The 19,294-nt window shown below is 51.2% G+C and overlaps 9 protein-coding genes across 9 annotated transcripts; 5 read left to right on the top strand and 4 right to left on the bottom strand.

The window, feature by feature from the left end:
- Positions 1–687: 687 nt before the first annotated feature.
- BU25DRAFT_409433 (uncharacterized protein) lies at positions 688–1,524 on the bottom strand. The gene is made up of 2 exons (XM_033706052.1): positions 1,082–1,524; positions 688–1,034 (listed from the first exon to the last, which is right to left on the bottom strand). The coding sequence occupies exons 1-2, from the start codon at positions 1,206–1,208 to the stop codon at positions 703–705; spliced, it is 459 nt and encodes a 152-aa protein (XP_033563128.1). The 5' UTR covers positions 1,209–1,524; the 3' UTR covers positions 688–702.
- Positions 1,525–1,646: 122 nt separating this feature from the next.
- BU25DRAFT_409432 (MFS general substrate transporter) lies at positions 1,647–3,406 on the top strand. Its single transcript, XM_033706051.1, has one exon. The coding sequence runs from the start codon at positions 1,910–1,912 to the stop codon at positions 3,296–3,298; it is 1,389 nt and encodes a 462-aa protein (XP_033563127.1). The 5' UTR covers positions 1,647–1,909; the 3' UTR covers positions 3,299–3,406.
- A 266-nt stretch (positions 3,407–3,672) lies between these two features.
- BU25DRAFT_465942 (uncharacterized protein) lies at positions 3,673–4,413 on the bottom strand (the record flags this gene model as incomplete). The annotated part of the gene is made up of 2 exons (XM_033710670.1): positions 3,673–3,848; positions 3,900–4,413. 2 exons carry the CDS (start codon positions 4,411–4,413, stop codon positions 3,673–3,675), a joined length of 690 nt encoding a protein of 229 aa, XP_033563126.1.
- A 383-nt stretch (positions 4,414–4,796) lies between these two features.
- Positions 4,797–5,976, bottom strand: BU25DRAFT_389874 (uncharacterized protein; the record flags this gene model as incomplete). The annotated part of the gene is made up of 2 exons (XM_033704541.1): positions 5,705–5,976; positions 4,797–5,651 (listed from the first exon to the last, which is right to left on the bottom strand). The coding sequence occupies exons 1-2, from the start codon at positions 5,882–5,884 to the stop codon at positions 4,797–4,799; spliced, it is 1,035 nt and encodes a 344-aa protein (XP_033563125.1). The 5' UTR covers positions 5,885–5,976.
- Positions 5,977–6,135: 159 nt separating this feature from the next.
- BU25DRAFT_389871 (FAD/NAD(P)-binding domain-containing protein) lies at positions 6,136–7,927 on the bottom strand. Its single transcript, XM_033704540.1, has 2 exons — positions 7,408–7,927; positions 6,136–7,354 (listed from the first exon to the last, which is right to left on the bottom strand). Exons 1-2 carry the CDS (start codon positions 7,525–7,527, stop codon positions 6,152–6,154), a joined length of 1,323 nt encoding a protein of 440 aa, XP_033563124.1. The 5' UTR covers positions 7,528–7,927; the 3' UTR covers positions 6,136–6,151.
- On the top strand, positions 7,718–10,098 carry BU25DRAFT_389867 (dimethylaniline monooxygenase). Its single transcript, XM_033704539.1, has 6 exons — positions 7,718–8,016; positions 8,068–8,148; positions 8,206–8,534; positions 8,581–8,724; positions 8,773–9,845; positions 9,899–10,098. Exons 1-6 carry the CDS (start codon positions 7,964–7,966, stop codon positions 9,989–9,991), a joined length of 1,773 nt encoding a protein of 590 aa, XP_033563123.1. The 5' UTR covers positions 7,718–7,963; the 3' UTR covers positions 9,992–10,098.
- Positions 10,099–10,426: 328 nt separating this feature from the next.
- On the top strand, positions 10,427–12,119 carry BU25DRAFT_438993 (amine oxidase). The gene is made up of 2 exons (XM_033709087.1): positions 10,427–11,003; positions 11,053–12,119. Exons 1-2 carry the CDS (start codon positions 10,578–10,580, stop codon positions 12,112–12,114), a joined length of 1,488 nt encoding a protein of 495 aa, XP_033563122.1. The 5' UTR covers positions 10,427–10,577; the 3' UTR covers positions 12,115–12,119.
- Positions 12,120–12,823: 704 nt separating this feature from the next.
- Positions 12,824–14,519, top strand: BU25DRAFT_364886 (amino acid transporter). The gene is made up of 5 exons (XM_033703802.1): positions 12,824–13,079; positions 13,134–13,356; positions 13,421–13,760; positions 13,814–14,322; positions 14,373–14,519. Exons 1-5 carry the CDS (start codon positions 12,831–12,833, stop codon positions 14,480–14,482), a joined length of 1,431 nt encoding a protein of 476 aa, XP_033563121.1. The 5' UTR covers positions 12,824–12,830; the 3' UTR covers positions 14,483–14,519.
- Positions 14,520–14,814: 295 nt separating this feature from the next.
- On the top strand, positions 14,815–16,595 carry BU25DRAFT_409426 (uncharacterized protein; the record flags this gene model as incomplete). The annotated part of the gene is made up of 3 exons (XM_033706050.1): positions 14,815–15,543; positions 15,598–16,003; positions 16,053–16,595. Coding segments are annotated over exons 1-3 (1,456 nt in total), but the record flags the coding sequence as incomplete, so codon positions are not given.
- Positions 16,596–19,294: the final 2,699 nt, after the last annotated feature.

Here is a 19,294-nt window from a genome sequence, read left to right as displayed (position 1 = left end):
TGTACTACTCATTGCAACCAGTCGCCATGGTCTTTGACTAGACGACTACCCCCTGATTATCACAGCGGTTTATCACAGTCAATGTCACGACTGCCATTCATGAGCCGGGCCTTGAGAGGCCCTGTCAGGCCTCGGATGGCCTCGGCAGGTTTCAGCTTGGGCCATCAGGCCTCGCGCTCGCTTAGCAAGCGCACTCCCCTCATAATATTGCTGTCGTGTCCAAAGCCTTGCCTCCTTAGAGGATTGCATTGGTTCTATCCTGAGGTTGCCACCCTATTTTTACAGTCAAACCTCTGCCGCTCCAAGCTCGCTCAGTGATAACCAACCCCTGACGGCTTTCTGTACCTCTGCTCATCCCCAAGAACCAATCGAATAGTGTCTATGAGCTTTGCTTAAGACACGACTTCAACAGAGGGCTGGCCGGTACATGTAAGGGGAAATACCCGTGACAACCTGGCTATCAATTGCTGCTAATTGCAGCACCAAAATGTCTCATGGTTGTGGAGCTATAGACGTGCAAAGTGTAGGTGGTGATACGTGTTGGTGTTGTTGTTGTGGCCTGAGCTCAAATTCGCGACCAGACTTTAGTCTTAGTACTGTATGTCAGCACAGTTGAGGGAGCCACAGTAGGCTACGAAGTCCTGAAAGCCACCAACACTGAGTTTTGCCCAGCTGAACAATCATTCCTGTAGATTCTGTATATTAGGTATCAAACCACTCTAGCTCATCGTTGCGCCCGAATATAGCCCGGTACACTCTGTCTCCGTCCTCCTTGATGATCTCTTCTGTATGTATGCTATGTAGACTGTACTCGCGCTCATCTGCGCTGCTGCCGTCTGTGCCGTCCTTTGGTGAGCCAAAAACGCGTACATGTATGTAGCCATCATCTACGGCTGGGAGCCGGATCTTCCCAAACAGGTGCAGGCCGTAGGCTGAGATAGCGACACGGACAGACCCGAGGTCGCGGACGGTGAACGAGGTCAGGTCTGGATCGGATACGTGCTTGACGGCGCGGAAATACTCAGGCTCGTGTCCTGGACGTGTCAGAAGGCCTGCACTAGGTGTTCTGAACGAGACGTACTGTCATGATCTCGGCGGAGCTTCACAAGTTCCTCCTTCACCGTATCTAGGATGGACTCGATGGCATCTATAGATGCCTGGTGAGGGGCATGCGCGTCGCTCAGCTGTACTGTGCCTTCGGTGGCCATACTTTTGCTGTTGGATTCCTTTTCAAGTGATGATCTTGCTGATTCTCTGCTGCACACTGGTGATTAGTTGTCCTGCTTACCTTGGATGCCAAAAGCTTGCCTATGTATGCCTACGACCTGCTGGGATCATGCCATGATGTGCGTTGTCTAGGGGCTGTTTTAGGCGAAGCTCGTGTCAATCATGGTGTTGATCAGCAGCGAACAACTGGCAATCGAACACGCAATTTCTGTATCTAGGACACTAGTCCTCGTCCGGGAAAGTCAGAACTTCAGGCCTTAAAAATTCCAAGATGTGTGCGATGCGCGTCCATCTCTGTTCAAGTCGTTGTCACAGAATACGCAATTGTGGTTGCGCCGGTCCAGCTTCGGAGGGTGACGTCAGCCACATGTCTGCATGTCTGCTCCTTCCTTCAGGTTCAACAACAGACACAACTCTGCTGTGTCTTCGCCTGAACCATGAGCGTAGAAATTACGGTTTGCGTGCGTTGGCATCGCCAAGTTGATTAGCACCCGGTCGACTATGAGATGCTATCAGTGCACGAAACTGCGGTCTCGGAGAGCCCTTTCACAGAAGGAAGCATATGAGAAGGGCGCGGTCTAACCATTTTCGGTCTTGACCCCACTGCGAACAAAAAGCCATCTGCTTTGCATTCTGCAAGCTCCATTCAACTGACCACAAACGCTCGAAAATCATTGTTGACATGGCTACGACAACAATCACGGCCGAGCGCAATGAAGTCGCGCACCTTCGCGGAGAGTCTCAGGTTCCGCTCACGACATACACCCTGGGAACCTCACGACCTATCTCCATAAACCAGAACCCCAATGAAGTTCCAGAAGATGCACCTTACTCCACAACAGCAATACCGGATGGCGGCTATGGCTGGGTCATTGTTGCTGCAGGCTTTATCACCACATTCTGCCACAATGGCATCATCAACTGCTGGGGTGTACTACAAGCCGCCCTCCTAGACTCCACCTTGAAGAACGAGAAAGCTGCCACATTGACTTTTGTTGGATCTCTTGGACTTGCTGGGGGAGCCATGTACGGTCTTCTTGTGGTGCGCTTCATGCGATGGTTTGGGGCACGGGCGACTATTCTCCTCGGAGTCTTCTTGATGGGTATGAGCATGATCGGAGCCAGCTTCTGCACCTCGAACGTTGCTGGCCTTTTTGGGACGTATGGAATCATTGGCGGAGTAGGCATGGCTATGAACTACGCTGTGTCCAATGCGCTTCCAGTACAATACTTCAGCTCCCGTCTTGGACTTGCCAACGGCATCATCAAGCTAGGAGGTGGTGTTGGGGGTTGTGTCATGGCTGTCGCACTCGAGGCCATGTACCAGAGAGTTGGCATTGTGTGGACTTTCCGCTTCCAAGGCTTATGTACCCTGGCAGTCGGGATGCCGGCCGCTTGGATGCTCAAGGATCGTGTGCCGCTCAAAACCGCGCCTTTCTTCGACACCAGCATGTTCCGCTCCATTCCCTTCGTTGCAACTTTCGTGGCCAGTGCCATTGGGGTCTTCGCTCTTTACATCCCTCCCTACTACCTTCCACTGTTCGCACAATCCATCGGTCTTAGTTCGGGTACTGGTGCTGGGCTTGTTGCGGCTTTCAACGCATGTAATGCCATTGGACGCTTCTGTGCTGGGCCACTCTGCGATAAGATTGGCCCCTTAAACATGTTCGTCATGGTCATGGCCGTCAACGCTGTCTCCATGCTCGCTATCTGGCCCGTCTCAAACACGCTTGCTCCCCTCGTCATCTTCGCGACAGTGAACGGAGTCGCGAACGGCGCTTACTTCACGACGCAGCCCACTGTTGTGGCCGGCATCTTTGGCCCTGGAAGGGCTACAGTCGCAATGAGCATGTCTGTGACGGGTTGGACAGCGGGGTATCTGATGGGCGCGCCGATCGCAGGTTATCTGCTACAAGCTGCAGGTGGTAGCAGACAAAGTGCAGGCATTGGCCAGAGCGTTGAGGCATATCGCCCTGCTATCTTCTATGCTGGAGGCATGGCTACACTCTCCGCTCTCTTTGTCATTATAGCGAGACTGACAGTCGCAAAGAAGGTTCTCAAACGGGTGTAGAGGCCTGTGCTGAGGTATGAAATATCGTGTTCTTATATGACCATACACAGACAGCCGCCTAGGGCCAATGAGCTGAACCCATAGCACAAGATAAGAATATAACCAAATGCATTGAAAAAACTTCAGAACCTCATGACCCTAAACAGAGCCCCGACAGTAAGGATGTATTTCGTACACGTTGACATCCATCTAGCATATTCCACCTCATGAAACAAATCATTGATGTCGTATCAAGAACAATCGCACCCCATAACATCACAATAAGTACCCAACACAATCGTTCACCGCTCGCGGCTTTGGAGGTGTATCATCTTCGAAAGACTCCCACAGCATCTGGTTGTTTGGCGTGAGCCATGGCCGTTACCAACGCTTCATCAGGCTTCCTTCACCAGAGTGCCATTTTCGTTGTGTTCCTGCTCGTCGTCATCCTCAGACCCGTCGGTTTCCATCTCATCACTGTCGTCGTCTTCATCATCAAACATATCCTCGTTCTCCACTTCCTCAGCCTCTTCACCACCAACATACTGATACTCGACGTCATAGCCCTGCTCTCGCCATAGCTGCATCGCAAACTCGCGAATGAGTGATCGAGTCCAGCCACTCATTAGTCTATCTCGAATCTCTTGTGCTGTTTCGGCGTCGCCGCACATCTCTTCGATGCAATTTACGAACTCTATGCGCATTGAGCGAGTGGGTTCGCGTAGAAAGAGTTTCATGTGCCGGCTAGGGAAAAGCTCTTGATTGCATTCGGGACAGCGGTTGGATTTGGAGGAAGTGAACCACGCGGAGAGGCAGGTGCGCCCGAAGATGTGCGCGCAAGGGAGGATGCGGACTGATTTCTCTGGTGTTAAGTCGTCGTCGGTAGATGCTGTTATGGTGAAGTCGCATGTGTTCGATTGTGTCATTCCATCGTTTATGGCGACATGAGTAAAGCTCGAGACGGCTGGAGATGGCAGGTGTGGTGGAGCAGTCTCTGCCTGCCCAAAGGCGACCGCCAGCGGCTCTCGACAGATCGAGCAGTCGAGTGCGGCATCGAGGAGTATGTCATTTATGCCGTGGGCGAGAAATGCATCTCTAGACTTATATGGTGGTGTTGTTTCTATCGATTCGCTCATTCTCGAAGCTGAAATCGAACAGTGTCGAGACGCAATATTGGGCTTTCGAATCGCTAACTAGATTAGTGTTAAGCGTTTTGGCTGTTGTGAAGGTGCATTGGATTTTACAAGATCGTGAACAAGGATATTGACAGTCTGGTGAACAGTTGAGGTAAGAAGCTCGAGAGTGATAGTAGATGGAGGGAGCAGCTGAGCGTTTGTTACTGCAAGCAGCCGCGCGACCACTTACAAGCCGCGAGCATCTGAGAGGTATCTGCACGCATGGCTGGAAGCGTGATACAAACGAAACGGCGATACGGTGAGGCGTGCGCCTAACAGTAGACCAGAGGATGACGCGATCTGGAGCAATCCTTTACCCTGCCTGGATCAAAGCATCCCGTAGCCTATTGACTGCATTCTTTATGTCTTGCGACCACCACAACCCCTTTCACCACACCTGTCCTACCCCACCACCTGAACAACCACTTCGCTGCATGGAAGCTTCCAAGACCGAGTCCAAGTATCTTCAGTCTGCGATCTTGCTCCTCCATGTAAGTCGCCAGAGGCGCGAATACGTGCTCCGAAATGTCAACAATCTTGATTGCATCTGCCGGGTATCCAATGTTCATGAGCCTCTGCCTGTAAGCCTCGGGTGTGATAAAGTTGACCCAGGGTGCGCCCATCAGTGTTGTCAAGATGCGGAGAATGAGCTTCTGGAGCGGTCTTGCATTCGGCGACAGACAGAGATCGAACGCCATGAAAGAGGCATCCAGTCTGTGATACGCATGCTCTACGATCCCCCATCGAGAAGGTGAGAAATGATACGCAGTATCTAACGCCAGGAGCCATGTCTCCTTGGACTTCGACTTAGCAGCTTTGATGGTTGCGAGCAGTTGTTCGCTCCAGATTCGAGGCTTCGAGGCATCTGCACAAAAGAGACTGATACTGTCCTTCTTCAGCTCGTTGACGCGCTCCTGGGCATAGCCACACTGCGCTCCATCCTGCGTAATACCAATATACTGATCAAAGTACACCTGATGATCTCGAGCACTCCACCATAGCTCATCACAACGACTGACAGGCTTCTCGTTCATCAGGTAGATCGTCTGCTCACCGCAACCAAATCCAACGTCGATCAAACATCTTGAGTGATCCTGTTTTGAATCTTCAGACAACCCAGCTTCGGAAAGCACGAGCTCTAGTAGATCTCGGCATGCTTCGGCCAAGCTCTTGGGATTCAACGCGTCCTTCCCATCAACCTGCAACATATCTTTAGTTCTCTCACATCGGGCGGGACTTAAGGTCTACTCACCTTCCAATAACCCATGTTCATCCACATCGGCACATGCGCATCCAGATGCAGTCTTCCATGCTGCAGCCCATATACGGTCTTCTTGGTTTTCCTTCGCCGAAACCTCAAAGCTTCCGTGACAGCCAGGAAGCAGAAGGCTGCTACCACGGCCAGGCTTTTGGGTCTGATCTGCCATTGCATGCGAAACTCAAAGGGGACTTTCACAAGGAACCATGGTAGCGTGATCCAAAGCACGGCAGCTATTATGGCGATCTTGAAGATGTGCAAGATCATGGCGGCGTGGTGATGATGTTGAGGTGATGATTATCGTGGTGGGATTTGGAGATGTGTTGTGGCTCTAGCCTCTTTGGGAGTGGTGCATGAAACCGTGGTAGGCTGGAACCTCACACAAGTAAGAATCTCGACTAGTGAAAGGGTTGTCTTAGGTTCATGTACATTGTTCTATAGCTATTGCCGCCAGGGCACCTCTACATCGAATGCGTCCGCGACTCTCATTGCTGATACAACGCAGCCTTCCAAGAGTACCATGCCATCCCAGCACCAGCCACCAACGAGATATACATTATCGTCGCCATTCCTCCAAAGTGGCACTGACTTCTCGTCACTATAACACTCCGGCGTATCTCCAAATATCGCATTGACGATGCGCTGGCTCTGTGGGCTACGAAGTACACGCGTGAACTTGGCCGAGTGGGTGATTCGAGACTCCTCCATCGGGCTGAAGGGGCAAGTCGTGACGATTGCACCGCACGGCTGCATGTGGTGTGACTCGGTCCGGTGTCGATCAACGGTCGAGGTGTTCAGATGGATCAATTGTGCATTGCTGTTCATCCCGTCCGCCGACTTATAGCCCATGTTCAGGACGCGGTCGTCGGTATGTACAACGCTCTCAACGACAGCTGTTGGTATACGTGCCATGTACTGCTGTAGAGGCTCGAAGACTTGTCCAACTACATCGGGTGCAACCGCAAGAACGACTTTGTTGAATACCTCCGTCTGTTGCTGCCCATCAGCATTCTTCCAAGAGAGCCGCACGCCTTTCTCTTGCGGCTCTACAGCCGTGATGGCAGCATTGAGCTCATATTGTATGCCCTTCGCCAGGCGATTCTGGGCCGCTCGAACGCCCTCTGAGACGGTGTAGTGCGGCGCGCGATGGGTTCTTCGTTTGTACTCAGTCAGATCGCTGGCAGGAAACGCGAGTAACAAGTCGTGAGGGCAGGTAGTCACGCTCGATATGAGCGGAAGGACGTAGTAGGTAATGAAGCGCTCTGGTGTCCACGTCCTCTCAAAGTAGGCCTGCAGTGTTTCGCCTCGCTGTGGAGCTACGAAGAAGCAGCAGAGCGAGAAGTATACATAGCATACAACCAGATACGCCAACTCTAGTAGGTACGATATCAAGCTGACGCCATTCGGGCGCGCAGGAAGCTGGTGTAGATTCGATGCGTGTGTGTAGTAGGGCAATTTTGATTGCGCAAATTCGAACAAAAAGGGCTGCGATTGGTACTGAATGCCCAGGTAGTCGTACATAGACCTCAGGTTGCTGTAGAAGCCGCCGGCGAAGGCGCGCATGGGCAGGTCGACGCGGTTGGACGATGTGCGCGCGGCATTAGGAATAGAGACGGAAGCTGAATCGAGAGAAAGGGTATTGCCCTAGGTTGTTAGATTTTAGGTGGTCATAGACATACGTCAATCGCGCAACATACCGACTCAAACACCTTCACCGTGTATCGCTGGCGGCGGTCTTGCTTGAGCAGGTGGGCTGTAACGAGCCCCGCCATGCCCGAGCCCACCACAGCAACCCTCACATGCTGCTGCGACTCCATGTTTAGGGTCGTGAGGAAGGAATTGAGCTATACAGAAGCTCTACAGTTAGGTGTTTTGTTGACATGGTATGAGCTACGGCGCGGTGGTCCTCGGCTGCGCTGAAGGTTTGCAAGCTGTCGGAGGAGATCCGCAAGGGGCAGTTCCTGCGACAGACCTGTTGCCAGCATCAATTGCTCCAATCCAGGAACCAGCAATTCCTCAATTGTGGGGCGGATGCTGCCGATTTGGAAGAGCTTCTGAAAGGGAGTTGTGGAACGAATGTATACGTCATATACAAATTACTGATTGGGTGAGAGATGCAGGTTCAACGCGCTTGCCCTGCATCTGCAACCACAAGTCAAGGAGGCTGGCGATAACAGAAGACGCTTCCACGCTCGTTGCACCTTTGTACGTTAGTTCCAGTCGCTGTGCATTCGATTTTTCGAGGCAGACAAGATGTCAGGCACAGACAAAGCGCCGGCGATGCGCGTTGCGGTCATTGGCGCAGGGTACGTCTTCCTGCGGCAATTGCGATACTTCGATAGCTAACATGTGATCAGTCCTGGAGGGTTAACAACACTCAAGACGTTACTCGAGGCATCTACGCCCGCGCGGCCGATCGAGGCTGTACTTTTCGAAGCGTAAGATTCACCTTCTGCAATTGCTCGATCGATCAAGAAGAACTAAGTGGCGCACAGTGAAGAAGGTATAGGAGGTACTTTCCAGTATCGGTCGTATGAAAACGCAGAGCTGGTCTCGTCGAAGCAATTAACAACCTTCTCTGATCATCGGTTCCCTCTTTCTGCTCCAGATCACATCTCTCTGCCTCAATATGTCGAATACCTTCGATCATACGTGGATCGCTTTGCGCTTGCTCCTCTTATCACGCTTGGGTGTCCAGTGACTAGCATCGCACCGCTGGAAAAGTCCTCTAACTCCAAATGGAAACATCGAGTCAAGTATGTGGACAAGAAGAATGACAACAAAGAGCGTACTTTCGACTGCTCCCATGTCGCCATCTGCACAGGTAAGTGATCCGGCTTATCAACACGGCACTTTGCTGACCATTCCAGGCCTTCATGTAGAGCCGAATGTACCATCCATACCTGGCATTGAGCACCTTAAAGGACAAGCCTTTCACTCGTCGCAATACAAGGGGCGCGCTCAGCTCACAGGTCAAGACGTGCTGATCATGGGTTGTGGAGAGACGGGCATGGGTTTGTCAAAAACTTGATCTTCATGTGGCCTGGAGCTGACACATCTAGATGTTGCCTATGAGGCTATCAAAGCTGACGCCAAATCGGTCACAATGTGCTTTAGGACCGGTTTCCTCTCCTTTCCCAAAGCCCTCTCCCGCTTCAAGATTTTTGGCAAAGAGTTCAAAGGTGGTCTGCCGATCGATGGACTCATCACCAACTTGTTTGAAACTGCTTACGTCCATAGCGCGGTTGCTGCAAGTCGCATGCGCTGGTTCGTGTCTGACTTCGTTATCAAGCGTGTGCTGTGGTTCCTCACAGGTACACAAGCTGGTATGAACCAGCACGTTGGTGCTCTGCCTCACGACCGCTTAGGCAGAGCGTTCGTTTTCCTGAACAAGAGTAGTAAAGCAATGCCTTACCTGAATCGCCCGTACCAGGAGAAGCACCCTCTCGGCTTTCTGGGCAACGGCTACGTAGATCCTCCGGAGGATGCGCAGTCGAAGAGATGGGTGGACACATGTACGTTCCCAGAACGCATTGATGAAACTGGAAGAGTCGTCTTCCAAAAGAACACGGAACGCAAGGACTGGCGGCGGATGAAGGACGCTGAAGTCAGGCCAACTTGTGTGGTATACTGCACTGGCTACAAGCAGTCGTTCTCATACCTCGATCCTTCGTACAGTACTGCTTCGGATGCCACGGTCCGCAACATCGTCGCTCCCAACGAGCCAAGCGTTGCATTCATTGGCTTCGTTCGCCCAGGTGTAGGCGCTATCCCACCTATCGCCGAACAGCAAGCGATGTGGTGGACAGCATTGATGACCGGACGCATGAAGATGCCAACCGATACTCCACACTACCACCTTCTTGCGCCCAGCACCGCACGGATCCGGTATGGAGTCGATCACAGCGCATACATGAGCACTCTTGCAAAAGATTTTGGTGGAGCACCTGGCTTAGTTGAGCTGTGGCGCACTTATGGGTTGAAGGTGCTGCTCATCTATTGCTTCGGCGCCAGTTTTGTTACGTTCTACAGGCTCACTGGGCCTTTTAAGAGCGAGGCTGCGCCTGGGATAGCAAAAACGGAGTTGGCTGAGACCATCATGCGAAGGGGTCTACTCGGCAACCTCTTCTTCGGAGTAAGTGATCCTACAATGCCCTGTACTGTGAATCGACGCTGACGTGCTTATAGCTGATACCCATGATCTTCTATGGTCTCATCAACGCCGCTGCTTTGCTCCTCGAAACACTCCACCTCCTGCCGCGCGAAAAGGCTGCTATATAGAGTCCATGTAATCTTTAGTCAAGAAGCAAGTTATAGCGCTGTTTTCGATGCTCTTATCTCGATCACGACCCGTGACCTAACGCCAGTTGATGAAGCTTGCCGAGCAGCTTCTCATTAAGGTATGTGCCATCGTATGTCACTAAGATAAAGGTGCAGCGGACGGAGGCATTCAACTCAGATACGCAAGTTAAGCAGATTATCATAGAAACAGTGCACAGGGAGATATCGTGCTGTCAGGAAGCGAGCAATTTGTGAGCGAGCCGTTGCAGAGCATTAAGACGTGGTGTGGGACAATTTTCTCACTTTAATGTCCTGATTGGGACGGCCCCACTTCGTGCACCTGCCGTCTTTGCCACGTTAGGACGATAGTGTCGCGCTAGAGGGACCAACCTTAGCTTCCTCACTTGAATGCCGCGAAATGGTATTTCGCACTGCCCGAACGATAGGCTTTTTCTGTCCTAACGGATAACACGATATTGAAGCCTGTGGGTGTCCGCCGTTTAAGACTCATGGTCCTCGGTCGGTCTCTTGGCGCTTTTGCTATACCTTCTCATCTGTCTTGTGTTCAGCGCAACTCTCCCACAACATGACCTCTCGCGACGGCTACACATGGACGCCTGCATCCGGCCTGACAGCTGGTGTTCCTTCTCTCGGTGTTATCAATCCTCCTACTAACGTCTCCAGCTCTGAAGTCCTTTACGATGTCATTGTCGTTGGCGCAGGCTACTGCGGGCTCACAGCCGCACGCAATGCCGCAGCCGAAGGACTGAAGGTCTTGCTACTCGAAGGGCGAGACCGTATTGGAGGTCGATCTTGGTCCTCTAACATTGGCGGTTACCCTTTTGAGATGGGAGGTACCTGGGTGCATTGGGGCCAATCGAACACCTGGAGAGAGATGTCGAGGTATCAGATGATGAACGATGTGGAGAAATCATTCGACTTTTCGCATGGCGTAAACCATTATGAACTGAATATTGGGCAGGATGGCTATACCATGAGCCATGATGAGGAGGTTCGTTTCTACTGACCTATTGATTGAGTTGCGGGCTGACATATTGCAGGATGAGCTCCTCATCTCGGCCTTGAATAAGTTCACGAACATTGACGGAGCTTATGGGAGAAATATCATTCCTCTGCCTTACGACACCTTCCACGTACCAGCCGCAAAGGACCTCGACAATCTCTCCGCCCAAGACCGCATCAATGAGATCGCAGCATCACTATCGCCACAAGAACGGGCCGCGCTAGAGTCATTCGTTTTACTCTGTAGCGGAGCCACACTTACCAACATGAGCTTCTACGAGTTCATGCACTGGTGGGCTATGTGTGGCTACACGTACGCAGGCTGCATAGACATGCTCATTAGCTGGAAGTTCAAGAATGGGCAGTCCAGTTTCGCGATTCGCTTCTTCCAGGAAGCGCTCGCCACAAAGCGCCTTGCCTACGCCTTCAATAGCCCAGTCAAGCACATCAGAGACACAGGCAACAAAGTGGAAGTCACAACACGCGACGGCCACGGCTACCACGCCGCACGACTGATCTCAGCCATGCCGCTCAACGTCTTGGGCGAAGTAGCGTTCGACCCACCTCTCAGCGCCGGCAAGAAAGCAGCTATCGCGACAGGTCACGTCAACCAATGCGTCAAAGTCCATGCCGAAATCTCGAACAAAGATCTTCGCTCCTGGACAGGCGTCACATATCCACACAACGAACTCATGTACGCCATCGGGGACGGTACAACACCTGCAGGCAACACACACGTCGTCTGTTTTGGCGGCAGCAACAAACACATCGACCCTGAAGTCAACATCGATGCGACGAAGCGCGCGGTGATGAACATGTTTGCGCAGCAGGAGAAGCAGCCCGAGATTGAGAGGCTGGTGTTCCATAACTGGTCGAAAGACGAGTTTGCGAAGGGCGCTTGGTTCTTCTCACCACCCGGTTTGCTTGCGAACCATCTGGGCGATATGAGGGAGAGGCATGGGAATGTGCTATTTGCAAACTCGGACTGGGCACTAGGCTGGAGGAGTTTCATCGACGGAGCGATTGAGGAGGGCACAAGGGTCGCATATGAGGTGAGGAAGGAGCTGGCGGACCTCCAGAGCGTGAAGCCTAGCTTGTAGAGTAGAGTAAAATTCCGAGTTGCGAATGGTTGAAGCGTTCAAGCTTTCTCCGACACATCAAGATTATCTTCGAAGTTATAATTATAAGCGACGTGATAAGGTGCGGTATTGATCCGCGCTTGCAGTACCTCCCAACCCTCGCCTATCCATGCAAATATCTAAACCTCGCCTCGTATCGGCGCCAAAGCTATCTAGCCGCGTATTACCCTGGTCCCTGACAGCGTGTGATCAGCCCTAGCGTCAACCCCGCATCCGAGTAACGATGTCAGAAGTGCAGCCTTGCCCGATTGGGGCAATAAAGGGAGAACTTTGGTGACGATCATCTATCTCATGGCTTATGGTCCAGATAGACCGATTGGGGGAGTGATAGCAGTGATAAGCGATGCGAACCTCTACGCCTTTGCTCTATCGTGTTTCCGACCCAGAGGCCCTAATGATAAGACGAGAGCCGCTTTGATACATAAGCCCCTTCACCGCAGGCCTACCTCATCCACTAACAACAGGATCGGTACCTCTCATCAACATCATGGGCCCTGCGGAGAAGAAAATGGACTATGATTCGAAGGTCTCCACTGACCTTGAGCGCCGTAAGCATTTCCATCTCTCGTTAACAACACTGCCCAGCTAACGGAGGCTCAGTACCGTCACAGCATCATGGTCAGATCCAAAACGTTCACCTCGAAGGCCTAGTCCTTCAGGATGTAGAAGTACGGAACATGAGCGGTATGGAGACCATTTCTGCAGGCTGGATCATCTGCAATAGCTGGGCGGGAATCGCAGCTACCTTTGCCCTAGCAATCGCACAAGGTGGCCCAGTCACATTAATCTATGGACCTATCGCCATGTGTGTGCTGGTTGGCGCTTGCGCAGTATCGCTAGCAGAACTCGCGAGTGTGTACCCTACGGCTGGTGGGCAGTACCATTGGGTTTCGATTTTGGCTTCTGAGAAGTGGAGTAGAGAACTGGTGAGTTGACCGCGTGTCAACGACAAAGACTGTGCGGACGCTGACACGCAACAGAGCTACTGTTGTGGAGCGACCAATGTCTTCTCTTGGATCGCAATCTGTGCTGGCATTGCCATCATCGTCCCCCAGCTGTGTCTCGGTATAGCAGTGTTCTGGAACCCGACTTATGTCCCGCAGGCATGGCATGCGTTTCTGGTGTATCAGGCAGCCAACGTGCTCGTCTTGGTGTACAACATCTATCTGCTTCGACGGACTATGTGGGTACATGACCTGGCTTGTGAGTCAACCATACTTGTTCCTGCGTGGTAAAGGCCTTGATGCTGACCATGCGTTATGAACAGTCTTTGTGTCGATTGGCAGTTTCCTCGTCATCGTCATAACATGCCTCGCTCGTACCGCACCAAGCTTTCAGTCCACAGAGTCCGTGTGGACGACATTCCTCAACGAGAGTGGCTGGTCCAACGGCATCGCCTTCCTCACAGGTCTCGTTTCGCCAAACTATATGTACGCCGGTATCGACGGAGCAGTACATCTGGCTGAAGAGTGCAAGAACCCAGGGGTGGTCGTGCCGCGAGCTCTGATGAGCACCGTGTCCATCGGCTTTATCACGTCCTTCATCTTTGCAATCATAATGATGTATTGCACAAGCGATCTGGAGGCTGTGGTGTCCACAGCAACAGGGTGAGAACCATGGTTTAACTTCCGAAAGTGCACTTACTGACTTACCTCTGCAGTGTACCTGTATTCGAAATTTGGCGTCAAGCAACCCAATCAGACGTTGCAGCCACGGTGTTCCTTGTCCTACTCCTTCTAGCTGCCGTGTTCGCACTAAACGCCACACACCAAACAGCGTCTCGCTTGACCTGGTCCTTTGCACGCGACGACGCGCTATTCGGCAGCCGCTGGCTCGGTAGGATCAATGAGAAGCAAAAAGTCCCCATAGCTGCCTTGCTCTTCAACTTCGCCATCATGTTTATCATTGGCTGCATTTATCTCGGCTCGACATCAGCGTTCAATGCGTTCATCGGCACAGGTCTGATCCTACAACACGGTACATACGCATTCCCAGCTGCGCTTTTGATGATGCGAAAGCGATCTGTGAAGTGGCTGCCAGAGTCGCGCTCCTTTAGGATGCCATCAGTTGTGGGATGGGCAGCGAACTTGACGACTGTGGGGTTTGCAGTTTTAGTCCTGGTATTCTACGACTTCCCAACTGTTATACCAGTAACAGGAACAAGCATGAGTAAGTCTCCTCCACATTGACCCATTGTTGCTGCAACTGACTATGTCCAGATTATGCGTCGGCGGTGATTGGCGTGATGGCGATGTTCACAGTCGTTAACTGGTTCGGACATGCACGTAAGCATTTCCACGGGCCTCGGTTACAGGTGTTGATGGAGTGACATGGTATTACGTGCGACTTGTCAAACAGTAATGAAGTAGACAGAAGCAGCAGATGTTAGTGAAGAGAATCCGAAAATGTGGGTGACCTCACCGTACTTGCTCTGAACATGTTCGGCTGCTCTTCTAAAAGGCGTGCACCCACAATGCGTATTAAAGCTTGCGTAGACTCAGCAGCGCAACCTTGTTCACTGCTGTGAAGGCGGAGTTCTTTGGGGTCGACTGTGAGGAGGGCGAGCCTCCAAAGCCCTTGCCGAATTCGGCCCGAAAGAAAAGCACACCAACCGTGGAACTTCGACCTTGTGATAGATCGCTGATCGCACCTTCCGAGTTACAATGCACCTCTGTGAGGCACGACATGGAGCGCGATACACTACATTTGGTGAATGGCTGCGATAGTTGAACCCGTCTGCGCGCATGTTGTCATCGCCATTGATATTTTTCCACCTTTTTGGGACTGCACCTCTTACAGACGGTGATATTTGCGAACCTTCGCACTATCATCCGCGAGAGGAAAACAGACACATGGCTTCAAATGATTTGACAAAGAAAGAGCGGGGTTGCTTCCAATGCTCGCGCCGCAGGATCGTCTGCGATAAGACCGAGCCATCATGTCTGAAGTGTGCGAAGAAGGGTATCGATTGCTCTGGGCTCGGTAGGATTCGATTTGCTGAAGGTGTGGCCCGTAGAGGTCGTTTCAAGGATTACAAGGTACCGAAGGCAGGAGGAGATGATGGGTGTAAGGAGCTGCCGACAACCACGGAATTCAAAGCATTGCGGTGGCCAGGCGAACAAAGAGCTAAGAAGAGGAGAAAGGTCGATACGATCGAGGACGTGATCGGAAAAGAACGTTCAACAGCTCCATTGGATGCTCTCTCACAGGCCAACGCGGGACCAGCATCATCGCCACCAGGTCTCGCAAGGACGAACGGAGAAGATGATGGTGAAGTGGAAGATATTGGTCGAGGTCACGATTCCCTTATCACTTTGGACACACAGACCTTCGACATAGCTCCGTGGATTGCACCCATCGATCCGAAACTACGGATGCTCTTCTCATACTGTAAGTGTCCATGTCCCATTAGCACCATCGCTTAGTCCACTGATCGCTGGATAGTCTCGGAAACCGTAGCTCCGGCCATGGTAGTGCTTGACGACAGTACGAATGGGTATCGATCTTTGGTTCTTCCAATGGCGCTTGAAGATGACCTGTTACGTCGTACGGTCGGTGTCGTTGCTGCACAACACCTCGGTCGTCATAGACCTGAGCTTCAAGACGCAGCCGAGGCCGGACGCGCGGCCGTCATTTCACGCTTGCGCAGCGACTCTTTACAACAGTCTGCCGACAAAGTGTTCAACAAGTTCACCTGGGCGACCCTGATCGTGCTTTTGGTTGGCGAGACGGTGACGGGAAGTTCAGATTACCGGTTCTTCGTCCAAATGCTTCTCTGCTTGTCTATGAATAGTCCTGGTCGAGACCTTGATCCAACTCTGTCAACTTTCTTGCAGGCACAGACCCATATGTAAGTGAAAGGAGGGAAATCTCATGACCCAACAACTGACAGACTCAAGGTTTGAGCTGCTCGGTGTGCCACTACTTGGTGAAGAAATGGGCGTTCTCACCATGATGAAGGCCTCAGAGTCCTTGATGAGCTTTCTCTCCTATTCGCATCTCCCCAAGGATAGCGAAGATCGGCGCATCACTGATTTGATACGACAGTGTTTTGTATCTGCATGCAACATCTACACCCGGTGCGCAGCCAGCGCGGATGCTGCTACAAACTTGGGCATGACCCACGACTCGATTCAGGCCCAATCCATCGAGCAGCTCATTGGTGTCATGTCCCAAATTGCCCCTAACGCTCGAGGTGCGCACGCCCTGGTCTGGGTATGCTTCGTTGCTGGAGCAGCCTCGACAGACCAGAGTCAGAGGGACTTCTTTGTACATCGTATGGAGCAGGTCTACGCACGTACGCAGTTCCGCAACATCCCTTCTGCAATACAAAGTCTGGAAAACATCTGGTCGCGAGGAAACGGTAAGCGCTGGACGGTTTGTCTTCCACAGCTGTCGAACGTCCTGGTGATGTGAGGGTGTTCACCTGAACAATTTGACTGTAAGACCTCTAGAACATAGCACAGTTTTAGTCTGGCTGTTGATTGTTTGATTGTTTTATTGTTTTAACATCTTATGTGAGTCTGAGACTGGAAGACAAGAGGAGCAGTGGCTCCTCTAGTAATGCAAAAATTTAGTTCCTGTTCTATTGGATCAGTCTGGACTGCTCGTCCACAAGCAGTCCCCTCTCATACTGTATATAGCAAGTAGTAACACGGCCCTTATAGCATCATGTTCAACCTTGTCAATCAACCTTGTGTTACGATCAGTGGTACACTAGGTAGCACTGACAAGGATCGCTCTCACGCTAACGTAGGCAACAACAGAGCAGCGGCAAGCCTCAGTTAAACTGAGACAGAAACAAGGCCGGCTGTAAGACTGCATATATGCTCTCACTGATCTCACAATCCAACGTACAGCAACAGAGCACGCAGAGCACTCTGCATGAATGCTCCCACTGCTCTCACTGCGCTGTCAGATCACACAGAGCAGACAGATCACCACGTAGACACATTTAGTATATAGCATGTAGGAACACAACCCTTATAGTTTGTGTTCAACCTCATCAATTAAGTTTGTCATTGGATCTCAACCAACCTTTGAGCTAGACAGATTGCCTGTACTACTCATCGTTACCCCAAGCCGTTGTTAGGTGTTTCACCCAGGCGACTTACCCTACTGTTCCAGAGCCAGAGTTCATCCTCGAGAACCAATCGAATAGTGCTTACGAGCTTTGCTTAAAGTACGACTTCAACAGGTACATGTAAGGGGAAATACCCGTGTGTTACAATTTGTGCCTTAAGCAAAGCTTGTAGACACTAGTTGATTGATTCTCAGGGATGAGCAGAGGTACAGAAAGCCATAGGGGTTGACAGTCACCTAAGCAAAGCTTGGGTGGTCAGGGGTAGACTATCTGGGCAAGGCAGTAGTAGCCTTTGTAATAGTCAGGTAGTTGTCTAGTCAAAGACCATGGCAACTGGTTGCAATGAGTAGTACAGAGTATACTGTCTGGCTCAAGAGCAAGTGAGATTCCAATAACAAAGTTGATTGGCAAGGTTGAACACAATGCCATAAGGGCAGCGTGTGTACTTGCTATATACATGAGCAGAGGATTGCTCAGATTGCTCAGATTGCTTGGTACTGAGTATACTGATTGTACCAAGTATACTGCTTGTGTTGAGTATACTGACCATGCTGAGTATACTGCTTGTGTCAAGTATACTGACCATGCCAAGTATACCAATTGTACTAAGTACACCAATTGTACCAAGTACACTAATTGTACCAAGTATACTGCTCATGCCAAGTGTTGCCGATGCAGCCCACTGCTCAGGTCACTTGAGTTGCTCCACTGAGAGTGATGATCATACTGAGTATTGCCAACGCAGCCCACTGCTTGAGTCAATCAATACTACAGTTCCTTGGCTCCTCTTGTATTGTTGTGTAGTCCTGTTCATTCAGTGTTGTTGCAGGTTGCCCTTTGATTGTAACAGTATTGGCCAGCCCTCAGATGTACTCCAGGACTGGACCAGAGGCTCACAGGCCACCTGTATATATTCCTTATGAACCTTGAGGCTCAACCATCAAGGATTTGTTTAATCTCATCCCATTTGGCCCCAGATGGCCCCAATCCATCCTGTGTCCAATTGCCTGCCTACAGTAACCTTACACACAGCTCACTCTAATGGTGAGCCCTAGCCAGAACAGTACTATATCATCAGCCAGGCCTGACAACAAGGGGTACAACTTTTACCAGGTAGTCTTCACAGATGAGGCTCCTGCTCAGATAGGAGAAGAGAGGGGTATGATCAGAACCTGGTGCCGTGAAGGAGAGCGCTGGGATACCAATGTGTTACAATCCTACGTCCTGCAATAGGACGACGGGTAATAAGTAACCGCGAACCAAACATGGAAGCCTGGGGGAAGGCGCAGCACGGCAAGGCTACCCAGCCAACACCTGAAGGATGCTCTCAGCTGAGCGGTCACATGAGTGCTTGTCAATGATCATGACACCATGCTTGTCAACGAGCATCATATGGTACTTGTCAACAAGACACAATCTATCTGTATTGGTGTAACGGGATTACAGTGCTGTAGTGAAGTAGGCTGTCATGTCCCATTGGGACGCTAGCATGGTATGGGTGAGAGCGCATAGATAATTGGGCACACAATGGCCAGGGAACGGTAGCAATTAATCTTACAAGACCACCCCCCATTGCTACTGAGCTCGCTGTCACAGATACCCTTACAATTGGCCAGGACCAACTCTGCTTGTCAACAAGCAGATCTGGTGGACTGTATATAAGCAAGTAGGAACACAACCCTTATGGTTTGTGTTCAAACTTGTCAATCAAGTTTGTCATTGGATCTCAATCAACCTTTGAGCTAGACAGATTGCCTGTACTACTCATTGTTACTCTGAGCTGTCGTTAGGTGTTTCACCTAGGCAACTTACCCCTACTGTTCTAGAACCAGAGCTCATCCTCAAGAACCAATCAAATAGTACTTACGAGCTTTGCTTAAAGTACAACTTCAACACAATGTCAAACACAATTGGAACAGGAAGGACTGCTGCCTGCAGTTCTATGTGTGAGAGGGGGCCAGGTGGGGATACCAACTGCTCTCTGAGATGGAAGGATTGGTGGAAGGATGGTTCAGGCTTGTTGGAGATAAGGGTGTAGAGGAGACCAAGTGTGGGGAT

The sequence above is a fragment of the Macroventuria anomochaeta genome (assembly GCF_010093625.1).
Source record: "Macroventuria anomochaeta strain CBS 525.71 unplaced genomic scaffold BU25scaffold_11, whole genome shotgun sequence".
NCBI classification, from domain to species: Eukaryota; Fungi; Ascomycota; class Dothideomycetes; order Pleosporales; family Didymellaceae; genus Macroventuria; species Macroventuria anomochaeta.
This window is presented reverse-complemented; position numbering and strand designations above follow the sequence as displayed.

Bases quoted from the DNA above. Each gene is read 5' to 3' on its own strand.
- BU25DRAFT_409433 (XM_033706052.1), bottom strand. From the start codon at position 1,208: ATGGCCACCGAAGGCACAGTACAGCTGAGCGACGCGCATGCCCCTCAC. The intron at 1,035-1,081 runs GTACGTCTCGTT...TGACACGTCCAG, and splicing joins GCTCCGCCGAGATCATGACA to GACACGAGCCTGAGTATTTC.
- BU25DRAFT_409432 (XM_033706051.1), top strand. From the start codon at position 1,910: ATGGCTACGACAACAATCACGGCCGAGCGCAATGAAGTCGCGCACCTT.
- BU25DRAFT_389871 (XM_033704540.1), bottom strand. From the start codon at position 7,527: ATGGAGTCGCAGCAGCATGTGAGGGTTGCTGTGGTGGGCTCGGGCATG. The intron at 7,355-7,407 runs GTATGTTGCGCG...CTAACAACCTAG, and splicing joins CGGTGAAGGTGTTTGAGTCG to GGCAATACCCTTTCTCTCGA.
- BU25DRAFT_389867 (XM_033704539.1), top strand. From the start codon at position 7,964: ATGTCAGGCACAGACAAAGCGCCGGCGATGCGCGTTGCGGTCATTGGC. The intron at 8,149-8,205 runs GTAAGATTCACC...AGTGGCGCACAG, and splicing joins GAGGCTGTACTTTTCGAAGC to TGAAGAAGGTATAGGAGGTA. The intron at 8,725-8,772 runs GTTTGTCAAAAA...TGACACATCTAG, and splicing joins TTGTGGAGAGACGGGCATGG to ATGTTGCCTATGAGGCTATC.
- BU25DRAFT_438993 (XM_033709087.1), top strand. From the start codon at position 10,578: ATGACCTCTCGCGACGGCTACACATGGACGCCTGCATCCGGCCTGACA. The intron at 11,004-11,052 runs GTTCGTTTCTAC...GACATATTGCAG, and splicing joins CCATGAGCCATGATGAGGAG to GATGAGCTCCTCATCTCGGC.
- BU25DRAFT_364886 (XM_033703802.1), top strand. From the start codon at position 12,831: ATGAGCGGTATGGAGACCATTTCTGCAGGCTGGATCATCTGCAATAGC. The intron at 13,761-13,813 runs GTGAGAACCATG...TTACCTCTGCAG, and splicing joins GTGGTGTCCACAGCAACAGG to TGTACCTGTATTCGAAATTT. The intron at 14,323-14,372 runs GTAAGTCTCCTC...GACTATGTCCAG, and splicing joins AGTAACAGGAACAAGCATGA to ATTATGCGTCGGCGGTGATT.